Genomic DNA, 27,111 nt, shown 5'->3' with positions numbered 1-27,111 from the left:
GCCAGCCACGGCTCACTAGGGATGTTTAGGAGTGTTAAAATCTCGCGTACAGACGTATGACTCACGTGACACCCAATCACCTGACCATGTTAGTCAGTAAGTTCCACGAGCGCCCCATCCTACTCTCTCACGATGTCTAATGACTAATGAGGTCGTTGATATGGAGTACCTGGCAGTACGTGGCAGCACAATACACCTAATATGAACGGAGTGTACGTATACTTTTGATCACATAGTGAACACTGTCTGATCAGACGTAACCTGACAGCCATTTCTGATGCAGAACTGAGCAGTAGAGGTCACGACAGGCGTACTCGCAAGTAAACGTGTAAATGGAGCCGGATATTATCGTGTCAGTGTAGAAAAGGTAACAGAAAAATAGGTGCGTCAGGAGAGCTCTGTGACATCTAATGCGGACTAGTCGTTGGATGTCACCTGAATAACAAGTGCGTCAGGTACACTACCAAACTTCTAAAGCTACCAAAGTCGATAGTAGGTGACGTAATTGCGAAGGGGGGTGGCAAAAGAACGCCCGCAGCTAAAACAAGACCAGGTAGACCTGGTGTACTGACGGGCAGGACCGAGTAAAATTGCAGAAGAGGTTGTAAAAAGTCATATGACATCAATGTAAACAACCGTTCGCATGCTCGAAAATACTACCGGCAGTCCAGGTAATACAATGACTATCCGTAGAGAGTTAAAAAGTATATGGTACAATTGCCGAGCAGCTCCTTATGAACCACATATTATTGTAGCCAGTGCAAGATGACGATTGTGGTGGTGTAAAGAGCGACCAGCGACTGGAAAATTTAGTGTGATGAATCGCGCTATACCGTTTGGCAATCCGATGGAAGGCTCTGAATTTAGCGAATGCCTTGAAGATCACGCCGGACGAGGCTGTGTTACGGTATGGCGGTGTTCTACGTAGTTATTGCTCTAAAGAAACTGGTAAATCCGGAAAAACAGCAACACGACTTTTGCATTGTGTTCTGCGTACTCAAGAGGATCTGGAGACCATGACTGATTATATATGCACGACAATGCACCTTGTCATAATGCAGAAAATCTAGTGCAGTGGTTCGTGACAAAAACATTTCATAAATGGATTGGACTTCCCAGGATCCCATATGAACTCAGCGGATTACCTTCGGATGAGTTACGTCGACTTCGCTGCAGGGACCAGCTTCAAACATCACCTTCTATGGCGCGGTTAGGCAACTAGAGGCCGCGGGCCGGATCCGACTCATGATTGATTCCAGTCCAGCCCACGGAATAAATTCGAAGGATATAGAGCAAGGTCCTCGCATTGTGCCCCACCCCTGACATATTCTTGGATGTTTCCATATTTACATTCTTGTCCGTTTTTGATAGTTTGGAGCACTGGTGTATTGAAGTTGAAGATAAGTTACACCGATCAGACAGAACTTTATGACCACCTACCCAACAGCCGGTATGTCCACCTTTGGCACAGATAACAGCGTCCACTCGTGGCGTCGAAGGAACGAGGCCTTGATAGGCCGCTGGAGGGAGTTTGCACCATGTCTCTACAAACAAATTAACCAGTTCCCGTAAATTTCTGGGAACTGTCACGCCACGCTCAATCACATCCCAAATGTGTTCAATCGGAGCCAGCCGAGGTGGCGAAGCGGTTCTAGGCGCTACAGTCTGAAACCGCGCGACCGCTACGGTCGCAGGTTCGAATCCTGCCTCGGTCATGGATGTCTGTGATGTCCTTAGGTTAGTTAGCTTTAAGTAGTTCTAAGGTCTAGGAGACTGATGACCTCAGAAGTTAAGTCTCATAGTTCTCAGAGCCATTCTAACCATTTTTTTATTCGATCGGGTTCAGATCCTACAAGCTAGGGACCCAGCATCCAGCACTCTCGTGGCCTTGTGGCACAATGCATTATCTTCCTGAAAAATGCCACTGCCGCCGGGAAACATGATGGTGATAAAGGGGTTTACGATACAGTTTGGCCGACATGGTGCCTTCCACGAGCTCCTTTGGACCGGTGGATTCCAATTTGAACGTTCCTCAATGCATAATGGAGCCACTGCCAGCTTGTGTTAGCACTGCAGTACAGGAGTTCAAGGAACTGTTCCCCTTCAAGACGACGGATTCACGGCTTCCCATCGGCATAATGAAGGGGGAATTGGGGCTCATCAGACCATGCAACGCTCCGTCACTGCGCCAGCTTCCAGTTGCGATGGTCATGTGATCGTTTCAGTAGTTGTTATCGATGTCATGGTGTTAACGTTGGCACATGCATAGGTCGTCAGTCTGCGGAGACCCATTGCTAGGGGCATTCGGTGCACTGTGTGTTGAGACACATTTGCATTCTGTCCAGCATTAAAGTCCGGTTTTAGTTCCGACATAGTTCGCCGCCTACCCTGCTTTACCATCCTACGCAGCCTACACGTCGGACATCTGTAATGAGGGGTGGCCGTCCAAACCCTAGGACATCTGGACGTGGTTTTACCTTGGTTTTGCCACGTGTCGAAGACACTCACCAAAGCACTTCTCGAACACCCGACAAGTTGTGCAGTTCCCGAAATGCTCGTTTCCAGCCTCCGGGCCATCACAGTCTGCCCTTGGTCAAACTCAGGTAGACCGCACGCCTTCTCCATTCCAATCACGGCAACATGCTCGCTGATATTACATTTGCCGTGCGTGAGTTTGACTAGCAGTCATTCCTTGCCAGGTGGTCTATAATGTTCTAGCTGATTATTATTGATAATGAATTAGTTATAGTAAAAAAAATGGTTCAAATGGCTCTGAGCACTATGGTACTTAACATCTATGGTCATCGGTCCCCTAGAACTCAGAACTACTTAAACCTAACTAACCTAAGGATATCACACAACACCCAGCCATAGGCAGAGAAAATCCCTGACCCCACCGGGAATCGAACCCGGGAACCCGGGCGTGGGAAGCGAGAACGCTACCGCACGACCACGAGATGCGGGCCCCACGCCAATGTCCAGGCATAGGTGTCAAGATACTTTTAATCAGAAAGTGTACATTTGTTATAGACTGGTGCAGTGTGTTGTTCGCTGCTGCTGCAGGTGCCAACGGGTCGGCGGCGCTGACGACTCGCCTGGTGGAGGCGCCAGCGGCGGGTGCGGGCGCGGGGGCGTGGCCTCGGCGGGACACGGACACCGACAACGGAGCCACGGGCTCGCTGCAGCCCGACACCGAGATGACGGTGCTGTCCAGGGCGTAGGGGCCGCGCCGCTCCTCGCCAGGTCAGTCGCGTCTGTGTCGTTACAGCGCACAGTGTGCCGAATCACTTCGAAACCTGGACATAAAGGGAAAATGGATACAAACAGCTTTTCTTTTTTTTTTTTGTCATCAGTCTACTGACTGTTTTGATGCGGCCCACCACGAATTCCTTTCCTGTGCTAACCTCTTCATCTCAGAGTAGCACTTGCAACCTACGTCCTCAATTATTTGCTTGACGTATTCCAATCTCTGTCTTCCTTTGCAGTTTTTGCCCTCTACACCTCCCTCTAGTACCATGGTAGTCATTCCCTCATGTCTTAGCAGATGTCCTGTCATCCTGTCCCTTCTCCTTATCAGTGTTTTCCACATATTCCTTTCCTTTCCGATTCTGCGTAGAACCTCCTCATTCCTTACCTTATCAGTCCATCTAATTTTCAACATTCGTCTATAGCACCACATCTCAAATGCTTCGATTCTCTTCTGTTCCGGTTTCCCCACAGTCCATGTTTCACTACCATACAATGCTGTACTCCAGACGTACATCCTCAGAAATTTCTTCCTCAAATTAAGGCCGGTATTTGATATTAGTAGACTTCTCTTGGCCAGAAATGCCTTTTTTGCCATAGCGAGTCTGCTTTTGATGTCCTCCTTGCTCCGTCCGTCATTGGTTATTTTACTGCCTAGGTATCAGAATTCCTTAACTTCATTGACTTCGTGACCATCAATCCTGATGTTAAGTTTCTCGCTGTTCTCATTTCTACTACTTCTCATTACTTTCGTCTTTCTCCGATTTACTCTCAAACCATACTCTGTACTCATTACACTGTTCATTCCGTTCAGTAGATCATTTAATTCTTCTTCACTATCACTCAGGATAGCAATGCCATCAGCGAATCTTATCATTGATATCCTTTCACCTTGTATTTTAATTCCACTCCTGAACCTTTCCTTTATTTCCATCATTGCTTCCTCGATGTACAGATTGAAGAGTAGGGGCGAAAGGCTACAGCCTTGTCTTACTCCCTTCTTAATACGAGCACTTCGTTCTTGATCGTCCACTCTCATTATTCCCTCTTGGTTGTTGTACATACTGTATATGACCTGTCTCTCCATATAGCTTACCCCCACTTTTTCCAGAATCTTGAACAGCTTCCACCATTTTATATTGTCGAACGCTTTTTCCAGGTCGACAAATCCTATGGATGTGTCTTGATTTTTCTTTAGCCTTGCTTCCATTATTAGCTGTAACGTCAGAATTGCCTCTCTCGTGCCTTTACTTTTCCTAAAGCCAAACTGATTGTCACCTAGCGCATTCTCAATTTTCTTTTCCATTCTTCTGTATATTATTCTTGTAAGCAGCTTCGATGCAAGAGCTGTTAAGCTGATTGTGCGATAATTCTCGCACTTGTCAGCTCTTGCCGTCTTCGGAATTGTGTAGATAATGCTTTTCCGAAAGTCAGATGGTATGTCGCCAGACTCAAATATTCTACACACCATCGTGAATAGTCGTTTTGTTGCCACTTACCCTAATGATTTTAGAAATTCTGATGGAATGTTATCTATCCCTTCTGCCTTATTTGACCGGAAGTCCTCCAAAGCTCTTTTAAATTCCGGTTCTAATACTGGATCCCCTATCTCTTCTAAATCGACTCCTGTTTCTTCTTCTATCACATCTGCCAAATCTTCACCCTCATAGAGGCTTTCAATGTATTCTTTCCACCTATCTGCTCTCTCCTCTGCATTTAACAGTGGAATTCCCGTTGCACTCTTAATGTTACCACTTTGGCTTTTAATGTCACCAAAGGTTGTTTTGACTTTACTGTATGCTGAGTCTGTCCTTCCGACAATCATATCTTTTTCGATGTCTTCACATTTTTCCTGCAGCAATTTCGTCTTAGCTTCCCTGAACTTCCTATTTATTTCATTCCTCAGCGACTTGCATTTCTGTATTCCTGATTTTCCCGGAACATGTTTGCACTTACTCCTTTCATCAATCAACTGTAGTATTTCTTCTGTTACCCATGGTTTCTTCGCAGCTACCTTCTTTGTACCTATGTTTTCCTTCCCAACTTCTGTGATGGCCCTTCTTAGAGACGTCCATTCCTCTTCAACAGTGTTGCCTACTGCGCTATTCCTTATTGCTGTATCTATAGCTTTAGAGAACTTCAAACGTATCTCTTCATTCCTTAGAACTTCCGTATCCCACTTATTAGCGTATTGATTCTTCCTGACTAATGTCTTGAACTTCAGCCTACTCTTCATCACTACTGCACTCCTGGAAATTGAAATAAGAACACCGTGAATTCATTGTCCCAGGAAGGGGGACACATTCCTGGGGTCAGATACATCACATGATCACACTGACAGAACCACACGCACATAGACACAGGCAACAGAGCATGCACAATGTCGGCACTAGTACAGTGTATATCCACCTTTCGCAGCAATGCAGGCTGCTATTCTCCCATGGAGACGATCGTAGAGATGCTGGATGTAGTCCTGTGGAACGGCTTGCCATGCCATTTCCACCTGGCGCCTCAGTTGGACCAGCGTTCGTGCTGGACGTGCAGACCGCGTGAGACGACGCTTCATCCAGTCCCAACATGCTCAATGGGGGCAGATCCGGAGATCTTGCTGGCCAGGGTAGTTGACTTACACCTTCTAGAGCACGTTGGGTGGCACGGGATACATGCGGACGTGCATTGTTCTGTTGGAACAGCAAGTTCCCTTACCGGTCTAAGAATGGTAGAACGATGGGTTCGATGACGGTTTGGATGTACCGTGCACTATTCAGTGTCCCCTCGACGATCACCAGAGGTGTACGGCCAGTGTAGGAGATCGCTCCCCACACCATGATGCCGGGTGTTGGCCCTGTGTGCCGCGGTCGTATGCAGTCCTGATTGTGGCGCTCACCTGCACGGCGCCAAACACGCATATGACCATCATTGGCACCAAGGCAGAAGCGACTCTCATCGCTGAAGGCGACACGTCTCCAATCGTCCCTCCATTCACTCCTGTCGCGACACCACTGGAGGCGGGCTGTACGATGTTGGGGCGTGAGCTGAAGACGGCCTAACGGTGTGCGGGACCGTAGCCCAGCTTCATGGAGACGGTTGCGAATGGTCCTCGCCGATACCCCAGGAGCAACAGTGTCCCTAATTTGCTGGGAAGTGGCGGTGCGGTCCCCTATGGCACTGCGTAGGATCCTACGGTCTTGGCGTGCATCCGTGCGTCGCTGCGGTCCGGTCCCAGGTCGACGGGCACGTGCACCTTCCGCCGACCACTGGCGACAACATCGATGTACTGTGGAGACCTCACGCCCCACGTGTTGAGCAATTCGGCAGTACGTCCACCCGGCGTCCCGCATGCCCACTATATGCCCTCGCTCAAAGTCCGTCGACTGCACATATGGTTCACGTTCACGCTGTCGCGGCATGCTACCAGTGTTAAAGACTCCGATGGAGCTCCGTATGCCACGGCAAACTGACTGACACTGACGGCGGCGGTGCACAAATGCTGCGCAGCTAGCGCCATTCGACGGCCAACACCGCGGTTCCTGGTGTGTCCGCTGTGCCGTGCGTGTGATCTTTGCTTGTACAGCCCTCTCGCAGTGTCCGGAGCAAGTATGGTGTGTCTGACACACCGGTGTCAATGTGTTCTTTTTTCCATTTCCAGGAGTGTATATTGTGATCTGAGTCTATATCTGCAGATATAGACAAACTGCTACACCACTGTATTCTTTTTAGATTCCTTGGTACACTGATTAGGAAAACGACATCTGAATTACAAAACTGAAAATGGCGGACTGAATCTGGAGGATCAAAAATAATACTATTACAGGATTCGAGTAAAGCTTCGGTCATTAAGTAGTGTGATGTCGTTGCAAACGAATTATACGTCAAAATTGTCGTACTCACATGTTTTGTTAGATATTTTACATTTTTTCCTCGAAATCATACAGCCGTCGGTTGTATCATATTTGCTTTCAGAAGGGAGCTATCCATCTATCCATCTTATTTTACTCTGAAAACTGGGCAGGATTGTTGTCATATAGAGGGTGAACATTAATAAAACCGAAAAACTGCAGGGACTACTTGCTGACTGTAAATAAAGGAAAAAATTCCTATGAACAGGTGTCCGGAAACGCAACTGAAGTGTCGAGACGACATGCAATTGTTCCTCTTACGCAACGACACAAACTCATCACAGTAGGCAGTAGAGTGGTAGGACTGGACTAAAGTAACACATCAGGCACTCACTATCGACAGTTGCATCGAACACTTTATTTGGTACCTTTAAACAACAGAACTTGACAAATAGAACCATCACATGTTTTAAAACTACCACACTTCTTTAAAATTACCATTCAGGTGAAAATAAATTACTTCAATTTTAAACATTCATAAAAACGCGGCACTTATGGTCTATTACAAATTTACTGAAATGAGTTAAAATTTTATATACTTTAAATTGTAATCAAGCTGAAAAACAATTTAATAAAATTTAACTAATGTACTCTTTCATTTAGACAGTGTTATTACCAAAATAATTCAGATTTCAGGCAACAATCAGATACCATGACACACAAAAGGTTACTTAATCGGTAGGCACCATTTAATTTAGCATGTAAAATATAAAATTTCATGTGAGCAAACAAGCTCGTGAGACTCAACAACTACGCTCACAAAACGGACGCCCGCCCGCTCAGCTGTTCCCAATACAGGCTCGACATGGACCCTCAGACGGGAGCAGCAACGGTCACGAATAGGCACGAGAAAATCGCAGAACCAGTGGGTATCTACAAATAACTAGAAACACAATATCTCATTACAACACATTATCAGTAAAATTAATACATGAAATTAATTCCAATATCGATCTACTGTCATTGAAGGAATTCTTCTACCACCGTCAGTAGAATCCTTTTCAGGCTATTAAACACACAATAACAACTAGCCTCTCAATAACTGGTAAGAATTTAGGAAACTACTGATTTCAAAAATTACACACGTGTCTCTCAAACACACTATTAGTTCGAACAGAAATGTAACAATTTATTAGAATTCAGAGATAAATATATATCCAGAGAAATATTTTATCTATGTATATATGAATAGCGACTGGCCATCTTAACTCCGTGGTGTGATATAAATAAAATAACCAGGCGGTACTTAACAGGGGCCAGCAAACTGCTTTCAATGGCGGTTAAACCTTGACAGTAGGGATCTACAACGAAATGTCTCAGCACTCCGGGCTTTCGTAAATGTTAATGATCACAACACATACACCTTAAAACATTACGTATTAAACCTATTCAAATCAACACATTCTAGACCAGACTCAGTAGGAGAAGCGACGGCCGGCGATAAACATACAGTCAACCGCACAGAACCCAGTAGTGGATTCCGACCACAATTTGCAGGACAAGCAAGGCCCTTACCCTCTTGCTTATTCGACGAAGCCAGTCGCGGCAGATCCCGATGCCAGGCGACGTGAAGCAAGCGGAAAAACGCCAACGGCTTCCCATTAACGTCTCTTTCCACGTCGGCGATATTTGCCACGGCGCCGTCACCCAGGTAAGCAGCCCCTTCTGTGCGCTGCTTGCTGGCTGACACCGGACCTCAGCTGTCCACCATAGTTCTCAAAACGCCGTTACTGCTCGGCGTCCAAAAGCTAAATCATTCCCTGTACTTTCGACACTGCAGCCTAGTCAGCAATCTTGATAATCTAATGTACAAGAAACTATCAGACTCGATTGTGGTAATGAAACCAACCTTTACCTGGGTTTCAGCACATTAGAATCTGGATCAGTAACGCTTGAGGAAATTGATAGAAATAAAATTTACAAGGCTGAGTTGGTGAGGCAAATGTACAACAAGAAACTACATAAAAGAAATAACACGTCATCCACGTTAGATGAGGGGGAGAAAGTGAATCTGTTGCCATTTTATCTATTCCCTTCATAGGAACGGTTTCTTACAGATTAGGCCGAATGTTTAAGGTAGCATTTTCAACCAATAATAATCTGAAAAATACTTTGGTCCATACACTGCAAGCAGCACATGACAAACTATTTCGCTCTGGGGTTTATAAAATCACCTGTGGGGATTGCCCGAACTATTATCTAGGTCAAACAGGCAGAGCTATTCTACTAGATATAAGGAAGACATTCCAACCAAAAGTGGTGACGGCACACGAGGTTCCTCTTTCGCCGAACAGCTGATCCAAATGGCACATGCGCTTAATCCCCAAATGGTTGAAATGGCTCTGAGCACTGTGGGACTTAACATCTGAGGACATCAGTCCCCTAGAACTACTTAAGTCTGGCTAACCTAAGGACATCACACACATCCATGCCCGAGGCAGGATTCGAACCTGCGAGCGCAGCAGTCGCGCGGTTTCGGACTGAAGCGCCTATAACCGCTCGGCCACCACGGCCGGCGCCTAATCCCCAAACCAGCACGGAGCTACTTCATCAAGAGATTAAAGGTACTAGATTAGACATCCTAGAAGAAATGGAGATTTTTAAACATCTGCAATTTGATAAGGATAACCTCCTTGCTGATCAACTTCAGTTAAAAAACAAGAATTTTTGAATGTTTTATGCCATTATTTAGAATATCATGACCAGATAATGGTTGGTTGGCAGGAGCCGAGCAGTATTCCGGTAGCGGTGTGACACAGATGGTCGGTGTTTGATGTACTTTATTTTAGACACCCCTTAAGACAGTGGCTAGCGTGCACGCGTTTGAGCACATTACATTTTGGTATATGATTCCCATCAGGTGGTCTTTCCATGTACGGTGCTTACATAATGTGGCACACATGGTTTTGAAATAATTACAATGCCCGCATCTGTCCCATAGACAATAGTAATATTCATGTAAGTGGATACTAACTCACGAGCGGTAAAATGGAGTCTCAGGTGACAAGGCGAAGTTTAGCTGGTCCATCTCGACCTTTTGGAATTTAATGCCCTTTACATTTATTTGTAGTTGCAATCCAGAGACGACTTCATCCTTGTCCATTTATAGCATGCACTTGGGCATATTAGTGTCTATCTTTTATTTCTTTTTAATTCTTCCCTGAGAAGAGCGTGCCGTTTTCCCATGTCAAGTGTCCATGAAATTTTCCTGTGTGTCTTTCGGGTAAAGCACCTTTTTATCATTTCTAGTTAACAATAGCCTTTAACATAAGAGGCGATAATTCTCTTTTGCAGCCCGTAGCGAAATTGACCTGTGTCGGTCGATAGGGCATAAGGGCGATAAAAGGGCGTTGCACATCCGTTCACGCTATTCCCATATGTTTTACACGTAAAACATAATCTGACTTGGCGATGAAGCGGCGTTGTTCACTCACTCACGCGTTGTTCTTAGTAATAAGATAAAAAATTTATTTGATAATATTCTTCATTCGGTGCGTGTCAGCAATGAAAAGTATATTTACATCAACTGATAAAAACACCTACTCGACCATCTGTGTACAGGTTACCCGAGATTATTGCACTATGGCGTTTATATACTACAGTGTCGCTGTTTTATGTTCTGTGTCATCTTTCATTAGTAACGATGGGTGCGTTATGCAGCATTCGTTGTGAAAGGGCCGGTGTATTCTAATAGTGTAAGCCGGGGTAGTGTGTTCGGACTTATATAAATCTATGCATAGGCTTTATGTTAAAGATTTTCAATCTTTCTATAAGTTATTTGTTTTAAGATATAATTACGTTGGTCTTTTATCTTTGACAGTCATGGTCTTAGTTAGATATGCGCAATGTTCCCAGTCATGTAGATTTGAAACGCGTTATCTAGTCCTACTTAGTTTCACGTGAGCTCCCGAGGCCCAAGTCAAAAATGGCTCTGAGCACTATGGGACTCAACTGCTGTGTACATCAGTCCCCTAGAACTTAGAACTACTTAAACCTAACTAACCTAAGGACATCACACACATCCACGCCCGAGGCAGGATTCGAACCTGCGACCGTAGCAGCAGCGTGGCTCCGGACTGGAGCGCCTAGAACCGCACGAGCACCGCGGCCGGCGATCTTAGGTCAAGGCTTGGTGTTAACTCAGTACTCATGTACCGCATTTTAAAATGTGACTACGCCTATTCAGGCTGTTCTAGTTTTATTTCTAGACAATGCCCTCTTAGACAAATTGTAGATTCAGATATATCTTCAGAAGAAAACTCAATTATTTGGGCTGAAACATAGGTAAAGGTTGGTCTCTTTACTGCAACCGAGGCTGATAGTTTCTTATATATAAAATCACTCCCTATGCCTCGGCTTTTCCTTTCGTTCCCTATCGGCCCGGTAGGTGGCGCTATTGCGGGCTCTGCGCACACCGCCAGAAAGATGACCCATAGCGGCGGCGGGAATATCGCTGATCGAGCCACACGGCTCAGCATCGTTGCTACGGTAGATGGCGCTGACAAACAACTGTTCCTCTGACCACGTGCAGTGTGTTCCTTGTGTGCTGCAGGTTGTGTGACTGATGCAGCGTATTGTAAGTAGCAGAATGATCTGGTATACATGTCGGGAATAGGCTGCGATGCACTCTGTATACATCCAAGCAGATGAAAACGGTCGAGAGGTAGCTCGTCTGTACCAAAACAAGTACTCTGACGGACACCAACCACATCACACAACATTCAAAGCCCTTTATTGGCGTCTGTGTGATAATAAGTCCTTTCAGACAGACGAACGAACAGTAAGGCATTGGACTGTGTGTATATTAGATTTGGAGGACCAGTTTCTACAAGATACTGAGACGAACCTAGTACCAACTCCAGGCAAGTGGCTCGCCAACATGTTGCAAGCCAAAGTACTTATGTGTATCCTGCATGACAACCGCTACTATCCCTATCACGTGCGGTCCTATGGAGGCCACTTCGAACAGCTGTTGTGAAGTGGATTCGATGCAGCTCTGTTGTATCCCAGGATGATTTTTTATCGTTTGCACGCACGCCGTCCATATCCAGACACATGTTCATCGGACTTTTTTCCAGTCAGGAACCCATCCCCACAGTTTGTGGTTTTACTGGTGGTCGTGCTGTATTAAACAAACCAAGCAAACAACATCCAAAAAATATATCGTTGTCCTATTCAGTACTTACCGTCAACTGCGACGTCACGATCATAGCGACTCGAGACTGGAATGACACCACAGCATTGGACAAGTATGCACCAGTTCTATCTACACAAGATAAATTCATGATGCGCCCCTTTTTTTCTATTCTGTACGGGTTTTGAAGCAAATTTGCCCACTGTCGAGTGGTCCAAGTCTAGCGGCGCAAATGAAGTAAGAGGCTTCAAGTCACGGGGAGGTTTGTCAGGTTTGAAGATGTGCCGTACACGACGTTTGAATGTATCGAGCAAATACGGTTTTTGATACGAATGCACTGTTACCTACAAGTGTGTGCCGAACATCGCAACACGTAGCAAGTTAATCTACTATCAACGTGGGATGAGAACAGGAGCAGGACGCTTAGGTTAAAGCATGTAAGACCTTACACAAAAACTCAGGTTTCCAATTTAAACATCGTGTATGTTATTCGTAATGCAGAGACAGTGTTTCCAGATCTGTATATCGGTACGCAGGATGAACGCAAGTCTTGACGATCAGCTGTTTATTCGTTGATGATCAGTTTATGAAGACATACTGAAAAGCGCTGCCCACAAGCTGAGCTTACCGCACCGAAAGTATAATAAGATATCTATTGATAAGACAAAAGTAATGAAATGTGTGAGGTTCGCAAATACAACACGAAAAATTATCATTCACGACAAGAAAACAGAACGCACAAGATTATCTTTGAAATCAAAAAGTTATGTAGAAGGTAAGGATGCAGATAAAAATACTTGTAAAATTCCGAAATACCTGCGAAACTATAAACAAAACTTTAAAATAAATTTTTGTTTATTTGTTGGGTTACTTTTTTTATGAAACAACACAGACACTTAACATCTGCGACCTTAAAGGAAATAAAAACGTCTGAAGTAAATCTTCTCGCGAGCTACGATAGGTACTATTAAGAGAAGTCTACTTACCAGCTAAGTGCAGTATTACTAATATATACGTGCATCATACCTAAGAACAGCATTTACTGTTCTCAGACTGACCGTTTTACGAAAAATCAGAGAATTATATAAATACAACAAAGTGAACCTTTCGCTCTTTATTCTTACCAATAGATCCGCGCATCATATGCAAACCATAAAATATGACATTTTTTACAACATTGTTTCGATCAGTTACATGTAAAACCTAAAACTAGAATGCAGGCCGTTAAATCAGAAAAAACCGTATTTAAAATACCGTAATGTCTTGTCATAAAAGAAACAAAGGAGCAGTAATAAAGATCGCCTATGTGAGTCATAATATGGTCCTAGATAAATTAAAGTTTTGCGGGATTGATGGTATGGCTAACCAAAAGAATACAAAAGCTCTACTTAGTAATTCAACCAGTATAACCCGCCGACATGTCTCTAAGGAGAAATCACATACGGGGTTCTCTAAGTATCAGTCTTAGGTCCATTATGGTTCCTCATAAATGTAAATGACCTTTCGCCTAATATGCTGTACAATAAGCACAATCAGTTCTTGCTGCAGATGGCTTTAGTATTAGACTCACTGCAAGCACATACAGAAACAGAAACACTGGTAAACAATATTCTTAAAAGTATCTCTGACTGGTTTTCTACAGATGCTCTCATCTTCAGTTACAAAAAGACGCAACATTTTCAATTCTGCACATCTAGGGGCAATACACCAATGGTGAATGCAACGCACCGCGAGGAAATAATAAATAGAGTGGAAACTTCAGAATTATTTGGTGTCAATAGTGATGAGAATTTTCGATGGAAAACGTACATTCTGAAACTCCTAAAACAAATTAGTTTATCCGTATAAGCACTTCAAATCATTGCAATCTTTGGGAGAGATAAGTTAGTAAGTTGTTTCGCATATTTTCATTCAATAATGTCGTATGGAACAATTTTCTGGGGCAACTCATCCCTAAGAAAAGAAGTGTTCATTTCTCAAAACTGTACTGTAAGAGGAATATGTGGTGCACACCTACAGTCATCTTTTAGCCATCTCTTTAAAGAGTTGGCCATTTTGACTTCTGCTTCACAGTATATTTATTCCGTCACGAAGTTTGTTGTAAATAATCTACGGCAGTTCAAAAGGAACAATGATGTACAAACTCTTAATTAAAATACCAAAAGAGAAAATGAGATTCATTACTCCGCATGAAGGTTGTCTTATCATAAAAAGGGATGCACAGTGCTGCCACAAAAAATTTTAATAGCTTACCAGCTGATATAAAATGTCTGAGAGACAAAAAGTAACATTTCAAAACGAAGTGGATAAGTTTCTCCTTGACCACTCGTTCTATTCGATAAACCAATTTTATTGTTGCGATGTGTAAAAGGTGATAGGTAGGAATTAGCAACTCAAAACATAGGTAGGAATTAGCAACCTACATAGGTAGGAATTGGCAACTTAAAAAAACTTGTAAATGTAATGCACATTGACACATTAACAAATTGATTTGCGATATGAATGTGAAATGACCCGTTCCAGATCATTAAGACATTTCGGGCAAAATGATCAATCGCACATGAAACAAATTAACTGTTATCGACGACGTGCTCATATAGTGAGAAGATTAAGAAAAGAAAGGTACGCTTTGTTGTATCTATATTGTTATTAATGTGGTCAGTTTAACAATACATGAATATTTTTTCACCAATACCGTTCTTAGGTATGATCCACATACGTTATAGAAACATTTTTCTTAAATCACAAGTAGACACTTTTAATAGCTCACAAGCAGACCTAGTTCAAATCATTTTAGCTACTTTAAGGTGTGAATATAAGCTTTTTGTTAATTTCTGTAGCATCTGCTGATGGCCAATGAGCCTGAAATGAGTTATGATTTTTTTTTTAAAAAAAAAGCGATTGCTTCGACAAATACACAAAAATTATCTAAAGTCAGTCACCATCTCCTCAAACGAAATGTGTCTTTCTCAAACTTTACGAGGGGCGGAAGAGCAATTCTTCTCGTCGTCGGGATGGTTCTGAACTCTAGTCGTTATGGATTGATATGTTGGCGAGGTCTACAGGAGTCCGTCGGAGCTGAAGTCGCTGCAGCAAGGCAGACGCGTGCTGGTCACGCTTTTTTGACCCAACGAGCCAGGGCAGTTGCAGGGTGGCGCCATCCATCATTGGCCCACAGTGTATACGTTGCAGTGGGATGTCTTGCAACGTGCTATTCAAAAGAGATCTCCACCACCTCACACTCTTACGAATTTATGGGCAGCCCTGCAAGATTCATGGGGTCAGTTACCTCGCGCAATACTCCAGTCCATACCACGTCATGTTGGTGCACTTCTGCGTGGTCGCGGGGGCCGTACTCGATATTAGGCAGGTGTGCCAGTTTCTTTGGCTCTTCAGTGTGTGTATCACATGGAAAAACAAGCGAAGCAACACACAAGAAGAGCTGACACGAAAAATGTTCGACCACTAAGACGGAACAGACTTCAAGCCTGAAAATTATAATGATGGTATGATGATTATGACGCTTTCTGCAGAGCTGCAGACTGCGATCGATGGCCTGCTATGAATGAGATCGCCATTCCTAACAGTAGTGTATGGAGTCAAATTCAGGCTTCTGCAGCTGACAGCCTACTCGTTTCTCAGGGCCTTCTCACGACTTGTGCTCAATCAGTATACATGGTGTTATAAAAAGCTATTCAATATTTCAAGGGGTGATAGTATACATCAGAACTAGACCAAAATGTGTTAAGTCCATGGATCCTGAAAAGCATATGTTCTGACATATGATGTATGAAGACATGATGTCATCCATTGCAATGCATTACTTGTCGTACTACAGACGACTACCCGGTAATTACCGTTAGTTACAACTCCTCGCATGGAATACTGCAAGACAGAATGCATCATGAACATGTGGTTCTGGATATGGGCACCATTGTTGCATTGGCGCTCCGTGTCGTACCACTGTCAACAGCGTGCTGAGGTACTGCCCCGCAGTATCGATGTAAACATTAGTTGGCTCATTGACCTACAGTGAGTTGTTCCATTTACACTGTGTGATATTACTACAGCCTACTTACATCTGTTTATGTGTACGTACCTTTCTCCTAACTCTGGCTGCGTACTGTGATGTTTCGTCTCCTTAACGGACACGTTTAAAGTACTTGTTATTATGTTTACTCCCTTGCAGGTACACTGACACGACCAAGCGATGGAGGTCTTTTATACCACAAGGGAAATGGCAGACATGATTTACTGCTACTGCTTAGCAGATGGAGTTAATCAGAGAGCCTGTAATCTGTACACTGAACGATTTTCAGCAAGCATCTGTTAAGCTCATCAGACGATTGTTCCAGCGTCTACGGGGAAACAGGTTCCATAGCACCGAGCAAAGCAGATAATGAAAGGCCTCGTTCAGTTCGCACGCTTGAAATGAAGGACCGTGTTCTAGGTGCAGTGGACGACAATCCTGAAAACAGTGTGCGACGAATACCCGCAGCTGAATGTATTAGTCATCCTCTGGTCTCGGGGTACTTCATGAGCAGTTGTTGAATCCGTACAAAGTTCAGCGCGTCCAGATTTCACAAGAGGTGGCTATGTAAATCTCCATAATCAGCATGTTTGAGCCGATCAAAATCCCCATGTGGTTCAAGAAACACGGTGTCAGGATCGATTCTCAATCAATGCATGGGTTGGTGCTCCTGGTGACAGATTACTAGTGCCACTCGTGATACCATAGAGAGCTCACTAACACTGCTTTCTGAAGAACGTACTACCTACCTTACTGGAGGACGTGCCATGTCAGGAAAGACTGCAGACACGGTTCATGCATGATGGGGCACCAGCACATTTTCTCTGCACTGCGTAAGCACATTTGAAAAACAGTGAATTGGTCCCATACCTCGACCTGCTCGTTCCCTCTACCTAACAAGGGTGATTTCGAAGAGTGCGTCAGTCTTTACACCGAAGGGCAGATGAATTGACGTGTTGTTGACCACCTCCTCCGAACAAGTGGTCATATGTCAGAACGTATGCTTTGTAGGACCCGTCGTTATACGACATTTTTTTCTTGTTTTGGTGCGTACAATCATTCCCTGAAATACTGGTCAGGTTTTTTTTCTGGCACTCCACTAATGAAAATTATACCAGATTTTCAGCAGGTATTGCCCCAGAGCTCGTACACATTTCAAAAATTATGTTGCTACCATTCTTCATTTACATAACTGGTTTCGGTTGACTGACTATAGTTAGCTTCAAAGAGTATTCACAGCTTCAAGCTAGGCGAAATATAAAATCATTATCGTCATACAATAAAATCATGGATAATATACTGTTGTCATGTTGTAATGTAAATTACATCGTCCATCTATAAAAACCAAACATTTGACGATAATGACTTTTTGTATCGCCTGATATGAAGCTGTGATTACTTTTATGAACCCGACGACATCTGTCGACGGAAACAGGTTGTGTAAAAAAGTAACTTTACCAGCAGCTCAAGACTGTTATATATTATTTTTCAGATACTAGATTTCTTAACGAGCATAACACACGTGAACAGTTGTGTTGCTGCTGGGGCTTTCAGGATGAATATTGCTTTGATACAGCTCCCAATTATAGTCTATCCTGTCGATGTCTGTTCACCTCTGCATGACTGCTACAATCTAGATCAACTTCGAGCTTATTACTGTGGTCAAGTCTTGTCCTCCCACTACTGTTTGCCTCCTTCCTTCCTACACTACAATATTAATTATCTATTCGCCTATGACTACTAACTTATCCATCGTTTTAGTCCATTTGTGCCGTAAAGCTAATTTTTTTCAGATCGATTCACTACCTCTACATTCGTTACTCAGTCCAACCATCTCATATTTGTCGTTCTTCTGTAACACCACATTCAAAAACTGTGTCTGTCTTCTTGTCTGTAGTCTTTTTGTCCACGTTTCACATTCATATAATGCTACACTCTACTTTTAGTAAAGTCGTCCTAACATTTGTATTTGTACTAATTGTTAACAACTTTATCATCATCAGAATTCTTTTCTTGCCAGTTTACGTTTTATATCCCCCTTACTCCGGCCTTCATTAGTTATCTTGCTATCGAAATAGCAAAACTCATCCACTTCTCATTTTCCGTTTCATATTTTCCAACGTAGTCCTCTTACACTATCCTGATTTAATTTGGATACTATCCACCCCTTTTGTTTTACTTCTGTTGATTTTCCTTTTATGTGTGGTCCATAAAACATATATTGACAGATTTCAGTAGTGTGCAAAATATTTTTAAAAATTAGTAATAAAAAATCCAAATTTATACAGGATACATCCACGGAAGTGTATTATTCACATACTACGAATAATGTAGGGAACTCATGATGAAATGGGAAATACTAAACAGCAAAATGTGGAGTGAGGTCATGGAGCCAGACAAAAGTAAAGATGATAAAATTACGAGAATCATGTAATAAATTTCTGTGAAATGGACAATTTCCTCCGGGGTATCTCTGTTGGTGTACCAGATTCTGTAGGGTCTTCAGCGCTGAATGATGACACTGTTGATCTTAGATACATCATTACACAGTAGAGCAGAGGCAGCACTCAAATGTACAAAATCGGATAACAACGTGCCGAGGAAGGCAACTGAAAAGTTAGCATCCTCACGCATTATCTTCAGATGGGTGGAACTACTACTGGAGTATTTTATACATTACATCATTTGGATCATGAGTTGACTGCAAAGTGATCAAAACAGTACGCACAAATTTACATTTTTATGCGCTTTAGCAGTCGCAGCATGAGAAGCTCATGATTTAGAAATAACTAATGACTTAGAAATAACTAATGACTCATTTACCATCTTTTGAGCCGGCCGTTGTGGCCGAACGGTTCTAGGCGCTTCAATCTGGAACAGCGGGACCGTTACTGTCTCAGGTTCAAATTCTGCTTCGGGCATGGATGTGTGTCCTTAGGTTAGTTAGGTTTGAGTAGTTCTAGGGGACTGATGACCTCAGATGTTAAGTCCCATAGTGCTCAAAATCATTTGAACCATCTTTTGCAGATTTATTTCCACTTCTCCCTGTGGGATAACGATAATATTTGAGAGAGTAGCCCCGGCGGAATGAAGAAATGTACGAATCTCGATGATTCAAATCTGCTTCTGTAGATGGAAAGTATATTCAGTTTATTACGTTTCTTTTTTTCTAATATTACCTCGTATTTGCCTTTTTACTATATTTCTCAAAAATAATCGTATATGGTGTGGTTTCGTTTCAGTTCCTTGCCATGACACAGCATCAAAAAGATAATTTTAGCAAGAAGTGGGATTAGAATTTTCCGCCCAGAAGTTAGATTCATTTAGGAGTTATCTAAGCAGAAAGGCCACCACAGCAGCAGAAATATTTAGTTATAAATCAGTAGCATCAACGACACCCTGGGCTGTATGGAATAGGGATTCACTCGTCATCCTGATAAGGTTGCTGAACTTCACTCGATTCAGTCAACGCTAAATTTATGGTCCTCGTTTGTCGACCGTTGTACAACAGCATCGCACAACGAAAATAGTCCTTCCTGTATCAATCTCCAGTTTTGTTGACTCAGCTCTGTGGTCACTTGCAAATATACTATGTAGAGCATACGAAGTTAATACAAAAAGAACTGTTCAATTTCTCACAGAAACGTATTATTCTATCATCCGCATCAATTTTTCCTGCATTTAAAAACCGCCTACTTGTATCTGAATTTTAATATGTTATGTCTGCCTTTGTTCTATTAAATCGAGATGACGATGTGTACAGCCAAGTGGGTTCTCCTAGTCTAGTGAGCAGACTTAATTGGCTGCGACTTTATGTTACTGTAGTGTTTGGCAAGGCGAGCGTCATGCCCAGGTGACGGTGCCTAAGCGAAGGATATTTCGGACCACTACCTTCGCCCCCCCCCCCTCACCCCCTCCCAACCCATACCTGCTTCCTGCTGGTTTGTCTTCGACTTCCGACGTGTACAGTTATGAAATTTTTTTGTTGCTGTAAAATATCAATGTTTCGCCGAGCATTATGAACAGCAATAAACTCTAAGGTAGTGTAATTAATAATCCTAATTAACTGCCTCATTGAATGTTTCATTTTAGTTGTTTACGACTTTAACACACAGTTTTACCACAATGTCCACCACTGTACTTATACGCATGTGCATGGTTTGCTCACTTTATGCCGAATACTCTCTTCAAGACCTTTCTTGTTACTGCTTGTGTCTTCTTCTACTTCCTTGTTTCGAAATGAAGCTCCATGGTGGCGTCACAAAACCGCACCTTCACTGTCGCTTCAGCACCATCATCAACTACAATGTCGCTTTACCACTGCTGTCGTCACACATTTAACGCTTTAAATTAAACGGTGTTGCCTTTTGAACTTAACTGTTAGACGTGGTTTCTCACTGACGCGATACAGTAGGTCTAACGACACGTTGCAGTAAAGGTCGCACGCCGCGACTGTTGCCCGTGCGACACCTGTGTGTCACACAGGAGTGATATAACAAGCAACGAGACACAGCAAGCAGCAATAGGTTTTTCTGTGATGCTTCGCTGTTCCCCTTGTCGCGGACAACTTTCAGATTCGTCGTCATTTATTTACTCGATATTGGAAGAGATGTGGCTATCCTTCCGACGTAAAAGAAAATATGTTATGTTAGCTATATCTGGTAGGCTGCATTTTTTTACCTAAAAGGCCGAAAACGTAATCTGAACAGCGACAAAATTTTTATGGCAAACTTTTCAAAATATGCGCTTTGTTTTAATTAATACTGAAGTATCACAAACACTATAGACAGTAGCAAAATAAAACCAATTCATTATCAAACTCTGATACCAGATTGTAAGTCGCAAAAATATAAATTTTTTGTTGAATAATTTCCTCAAATTCACGTTACTGTTCCGTACGATATATGGTTAAGGAAATCATCTGGTGTGCCTGATACACATGGTTTCATGTAGTCGAAGAAATGCTAAATCTACCTCTGTATTTAGAGGCTCAGTAAAACTTTTACTTCTCGCGTAAAGAAATAAAAATCAATGTTTTAGTATTCACCCATTTTCTCATACGTCTCTGATACGATTTCATATTCCCGACAGTACAACGTTCCAAGTTTATACTCAATCTCTTGCGGCAATTTATTGTTCAATCATATTCATTCACTGTCGAAACTCTTCTTTAGAATTATCACATTTTCTTTAACTGGTAAACGTAATTTCCATCCACTTCTTCACAGTCTTCTTGACAGTCACAGCCAGAAAGGTTTGTATTCACGTTTTTTATGTTTTCCTTTACTTATTTTGGTAGCAATAAACGTTCTTGATCACAGTTTCTAACTTCTTTATTAGATTTTTCAATGAGATCTATTACTATTTCATCGTCCTTTTTCCTTTGTTTGAAAATAGAGCACTCGTTCCACGAACATCTTTGTAGAAAGAGTGCTCTATTTCCAAACAACGAAAAAATACTTTCCATCTACAGCACAGATCTGAATCAACGAGTTTCGTAATTTTTTTTCATGCCGTCGACACCACTCTCTCAAATATTACCGTTAGCTCACAGGGCGAAGTGGAGATGGTAAATGAGGCCTTAGTTACATCTAAATCATGCGCTTCTGATGTTGCGACTGCTAAAATAAAAAAATGGTTCAAATGGCTCTGAGCACTATGGGACATAACATCTGAGATCATCAGTCCCCTAGAACTTAGAACTACTTAAACCTAACTAACCTAAGGACATCACACACACCCATGCCCCAGGCAGGATTCGAACCTGCGACCGTAGCGGTGGCGCGGTTCCAGACTGAAGCGCCTACAGCCGCTCGGCCACACCGGCCGGCGCGACTGCTAAAGAGTGCAAAGATGTAAACAAAGATGTAAATTTTTGCGTACTATTTCGATCACTTTGCAGTCAATTCATGACTCAAACGATGTTATGTATAAAACGATCGGCACGTTATTATCCGATTTTGTACGTTTGAGTGCTGCCTCAGCTCTACTGTGTAATGATTTGTCTAAGATCAACACAGCAATCAATCAGCGCTGAAGATCCTACACAGTCTGGTTCACCAGAAGAGATGCCCCTGAGCAAGTTGTCCATTTCACAGGTTATACGTGCTACAAGGGCTGGTTGTTACACTACTAGCAGAACTTCACTAAGGTTAGCGGGAAGGTTTATGTTCAAATTACTTAGATTTTTTATGTATCTTGACGGAGAAACAAGATGTTTAGTAGAATCTCTGACTACCTATTTAAATCTTTTTAATGAGGTCGATTACTATTATCATTAATTGTTCCTATGCAACTTTTCTGTTGTTCGGAAATAGCTTTCATGCTCTGCGCACCTGAGCCCCAAAGAAGATTACATGAGTAAAAATTTAGAATATATGCCACAAGGTGCTAATTGTTGTGCTCCTAACAGAACTACGTGAAGGAAGTAACAACGAAAGTTATTTTTCTATTATTTTCGAATGCTCATACCGATCTGCTTATTCTCGATGTTCATCGCAAAGATATCTATACTGTATGAAAATTATATACATGTCATTCATATGCAGATATTTTTCTACTATTTGTTGATGTTTATTTACATTTTATTGCATATTACCAAAGATCTGGAGCAAAATTCTTCATATATCCATATCTCATTCACCAATTCATTTGTGTTTGTTACTGGAATCGTATTACTATCAAGACGATCTTTGAGTACCTGGAGCGAGTGTACCTATTCGTTACATGACAGAAATAAAATGCTAGTTATATTTTCCAATTTATAAACAGTTAAATATTATCAATGTTAATGTGCTCAATTTGTTCTTTCTTCATATCCCGTCATTTTCACCATTGCCAGATAATGAATTCTTCAACAGTTCTCCGCAAATTTTGCTTTACAGTTTGTAATTACTGAGGTACATTCCGATGACCTTTACGAATCCTAAACCATGCAAGTTTCACATCAGCTGCAAGGTTCGGCTTGGTACATCAGTAAGTCGCGTTTTTGCTAACCTGTGAATCACTAGTGCCACATCCACGAATGCAGTATCAAGTGCATTTTTTAATACACGTCTTGTCTTAACGCAGCGGATACAATAATTTCTTTGAGCTCACGTGGATAAATAATGCGATGCAAGTGACTCTCATCTGACAATATGTATATCGAGTTGTCTGCAACGTGCTCTATTCCAAACAACGCTCGAAGAAAGTTAACTTGGACGAATCATTTACAGCAGCTAGAAACATATAAACAAATATTACGGTTAGTTCTCCTTAGAATCTGCTGCTTTTTTCTCCTAGAAAATCTCACTTGTGTCGTCTTCTAATATTGTTGTTCGTCTTTGTTAAATGAGACTCTACAACGAATCATTATTAGCATACCTACATTTGTTCACTTTATTTATTTTGATAGGTTTTTAATAGTCCTTTTCCTTTCCACTAGTATCAGACATAAACAGTGCTACCAGTCAGTTATTTCTTTCCACCAGAATTCGAGTAAGACATTGTAAAGAATATTTGGTGTTACAAGAGGCAGCGAAAACATTACACCATTATTTATCGTCGTATTTTCTGTTTAAAGCCTTGGCAAGAATTTTATTCACTTAGAGTACATTCTGTGCAATAATTCGCCCAGAATTAGAAGTTTTATAGTTCAGTCAGGAGTAAAACAGGACTCTCTCCACCTGTTGATAAAGCAGCCTTTTAAATTTCTCTGTCCTTTCGGCGTCTTTCGGAATAACAGTTACCACTATTAGAGCTACTGTTTTATGTTATTAATTCAACAAACGGCTAAGTTATGTTCTTAAACTTACAGCTTCAAAGTGAGCGGATCTCTATTTCTGAAGCCTGGCCAATATATTCGCAAAATGTTGTCTTTTCAGCCTACTTCTCCAGATTTCCGGAGAAGCAAACATCTAACAGAAAATTTAGCACAAAGTGTTACGAAACGGTATCTGTCATTAGACATGCCCTCGCAAATGCAGTACTGCGCTGAGTGATCTTGTAAGCAAATGAACTATTCCCTTCTTTGTTATGATCTCTCATAAGCCACACAATTTCTGGAATTGTCTACAGAACGACGACAATCATTTCTTTGCCTATATCTCTCATAATTTAACCCTCGGTCTCTTAATCATTAAAGTTAATCCGCAATCTTCATTCCTTCCAGTCACTAAGGGGAGATCTATCACATCTCCAGTTTTCCTGAATGTCTGAGATCAGGATCCGACTGAGTGCTTCGTTTTAAAGTCATGAAATTTATTTATGAAAGAGTATCAACGTAGTCTAAATGAATAACTGGGTTCTTACTGTACTTGTAAATCAATGATGTAATCTCCTAACTAGTTGTAGGATATTGACTGAAAGTACCTTGTTAAATATTCAATACAATTCAATTTCTTCCCTTAGGTCACTCGCCAACAGCCCTACGCGTGGAATATCTGACCGAGCAGTCTCAGCGTACGTCGGCATGCAGTTAACGCCACAGTCATCGGGCAGTATCATCCCGCATTACCAGCAATCGTGGGTGGCGTTCACCCACAAGGATTATTGCAATAATCAGTACACGTTCTGGAAGATCCTCACTTCAGTGCTTTTTCAACCCATAGTGCATCAGGTGTGTGAGGAAGATTTTTTTAAAAAACTAATACTACAGTGGTGTCCAAAATTAAAGGAAAAAACGGAAATTTTGCAAGTACAAACAGATGATAGAAAAGTAGAAAAAAATGTAAATAATACAGAATGTAATCAACTGCAACACAGATAACGGTAGACAAAAATGTTCTTCGTTTTTTCCCACTTAACGGGTTTGCACACACATTCTGACAACAGGTTAATGTGGTCAGTAATCATCTCTCAGTGGTCATCTCTGAAACCAGTACCTGGCAACGACGGGACATGCTGTACTTGCTGTCGTCAATCTCATGTTGAGGCAATAATGCCCATTCTTGCTACAGAACTGCTCGCAAATCTTGTAGAGCAGTTGGTGGATGTTGACGTGATGCAGCCAGGCTCCCTAATGCATCCCAGACATGATCTATGGCACTCAAATCGGGAGAGCAAGCAGGCCACCCTATCCCTGCAGTATCTTACGTTTCCAAAAAAACGTCAACCTCCCGTGCTCTATGAGAGTGAGCATTATCGTCTATCAATAGGAAGTTTGAGCCAACAGCACCTCGCAACAACGGCGACTGAGATCCCAAGATCCCCTCACGGTACATACAGCAGTTAAATCTAGCTGATTCACGAGTACAGTTAAAGAGGAATTCGAGTGGTCAACATAATTCCTACCCACACCATTAGGGATCCTCCTCGATACTCGCCTCCTTCCACAATGTTTGGATCCCTCCAGACGCGAATCTGTCGAGAATCGCTCTCCAGACCAAATCGGGACTCATCTTCTGTGAAAAGAACGTTGGCCCACCGTTCGACCGTCCATGTAGCATGTTGACGTCTCGTGAAGAACGGAAGAGGTAAACAGACAGCAGGTCTCCAACAATAAAGGCCACCTCGCTGCAGCCTTCTGTTCACCGTTTGCCTCGATACAATACGTCCAGTGGATCCTGCGATGCCAGATGCCAGTTGCAGTGCAGTACTCAAGCGGTGTCGTCGTGGCCTTATAACCAAATAACGGTCCACTCTCTCTGATGCCACACGCGGTCGGCCCTGTCCTTGTCTCCGGATACAGTTTCGGTCTCTATAAACCGTCGCCTTATCCAAGAAACAACAGAAGGATTCACGTTAAGCATTCGCGCCACGTGAATTTGCGACTCTCCTGCTTCCATTCTTCCTAGGGCCTTCCAGAGAGTCTGTAGGCATCTTCTCTGTGCCATACTGCACCGTCTGTGGCTGTGTAAACAACGATTGTAGATGTGGGAGTACCCTGCATATCCACCCCGCTTCATAGGTCCCTGACGTCATAACTGGGTTGTTTGTCCGTCGATCGGAATGCCATCTTTGTTGCAGAATAGGATCGTTACGACATCTGTTGACAGTTTGTATGATTACATCGTGAATTAGACACAGGACGGGGAAATAGCAATTTATTGCTTTAATTTTGGACACAAGTGTATGTGTAATTTACGTCTCCAAAGTATTAACTGATTATGTGTTATTCTCCGAGCATATGTCAACCGCTACCGCGATCTACGAAAACCTCGTTTCATGTCACAAGAACATGTTTCAACTCTTGGACAGAATATCTCAACTGGTTAAACCAAATCATTACAAACAATGGACTGTGTACGTAAGCCCAACTAGTGGCTTCTTTACACCGTTTATGGTAATAAAACGGTAGAGAAAACAGACTCGTAATTTACGTTAAAATAATAGTGTGACTGCAAGAAACTAAACTGCGAATATTCGTAAAACGTATGTTCCTTCATTTTTGTGGCATATCCACATGTACAGTTATTATTAGTTGTGACTACTGTATGATATGTGTTAGTATTACGACATTCTTTACAGCACGTTGAAATGTATTAATGTGTTGTCTGTTCTGATATATTTTGCATGTATGACGAACATACTGAAATTTATAATGAGCCCCACACTCCTAAAAGATTGAGTGACAATAAATTTCAGGCAACTGTTACGTCTAACTTAATGTCAGGTACGTAAATAAATAATAAATTAGCCTTCAACAGCGTTCCCTACTTCAGAAATTATGCATTGTGTCATTCTATACACACCCCTTACTTATGAACCTACTATGTTCTGTACAACTCACTGATCGAATGTTCCTCTAATCTGCAACAATCTCACATGAGATACGATGGAAGTGAAAGGTCATCCGAAATAACCATTAATATTAAATAATT

General features: G+C 42.3%; 1 protein-coding gene across 1 annotated transcript in view; it reads left to right on the top strand.

Moving 5' to 3' along the window:
• The window catches only part of LOC126354348 (neuropeptide F receptor-like), a 238,848-nt gene extending 213,861 nt beyond the window's left edge, over positions 1-24,987 (top strand). The window contains exons 3-4 of the mRNA XM_050003923.1: positions 3,064-3,243; positions 24,701-24,987. Coding sequence (XP_049859880.1) covers positions 3,064-3,221 — 158 coding nt within the window. The 3' untranslated portion in view covers positions 3,222-3,243; positions 24,701-24,987. The remainder of the gene's footprint in view (positions 1-3,063; positions 3,244-24,700) is intronic.
• The last annotated feature ends 2,124 nt before the right edge of the window (positions 24,988-27,111 follow it).

Source organism: Schistocerca gregaria, chromosome 3, assembly GCF_023897955.1.
Source record: "Schistocerca gregaria isolate iqSchGreg1 chromosome 3, iqSchGreg1.2, whole genome shotgun sequence".
Lineage (NCBI taxonomy): Eukaryota > Metazoa > Arthropoda > Insecta > Orthoptera > Acrididae > Schistocerca > Schistocerca gregaria.
The sequence above is the reverse complement of the archived record's forward strand: the minus strand, read 5'-3'. Positions and strand labels throughout refer to the sequence as shown.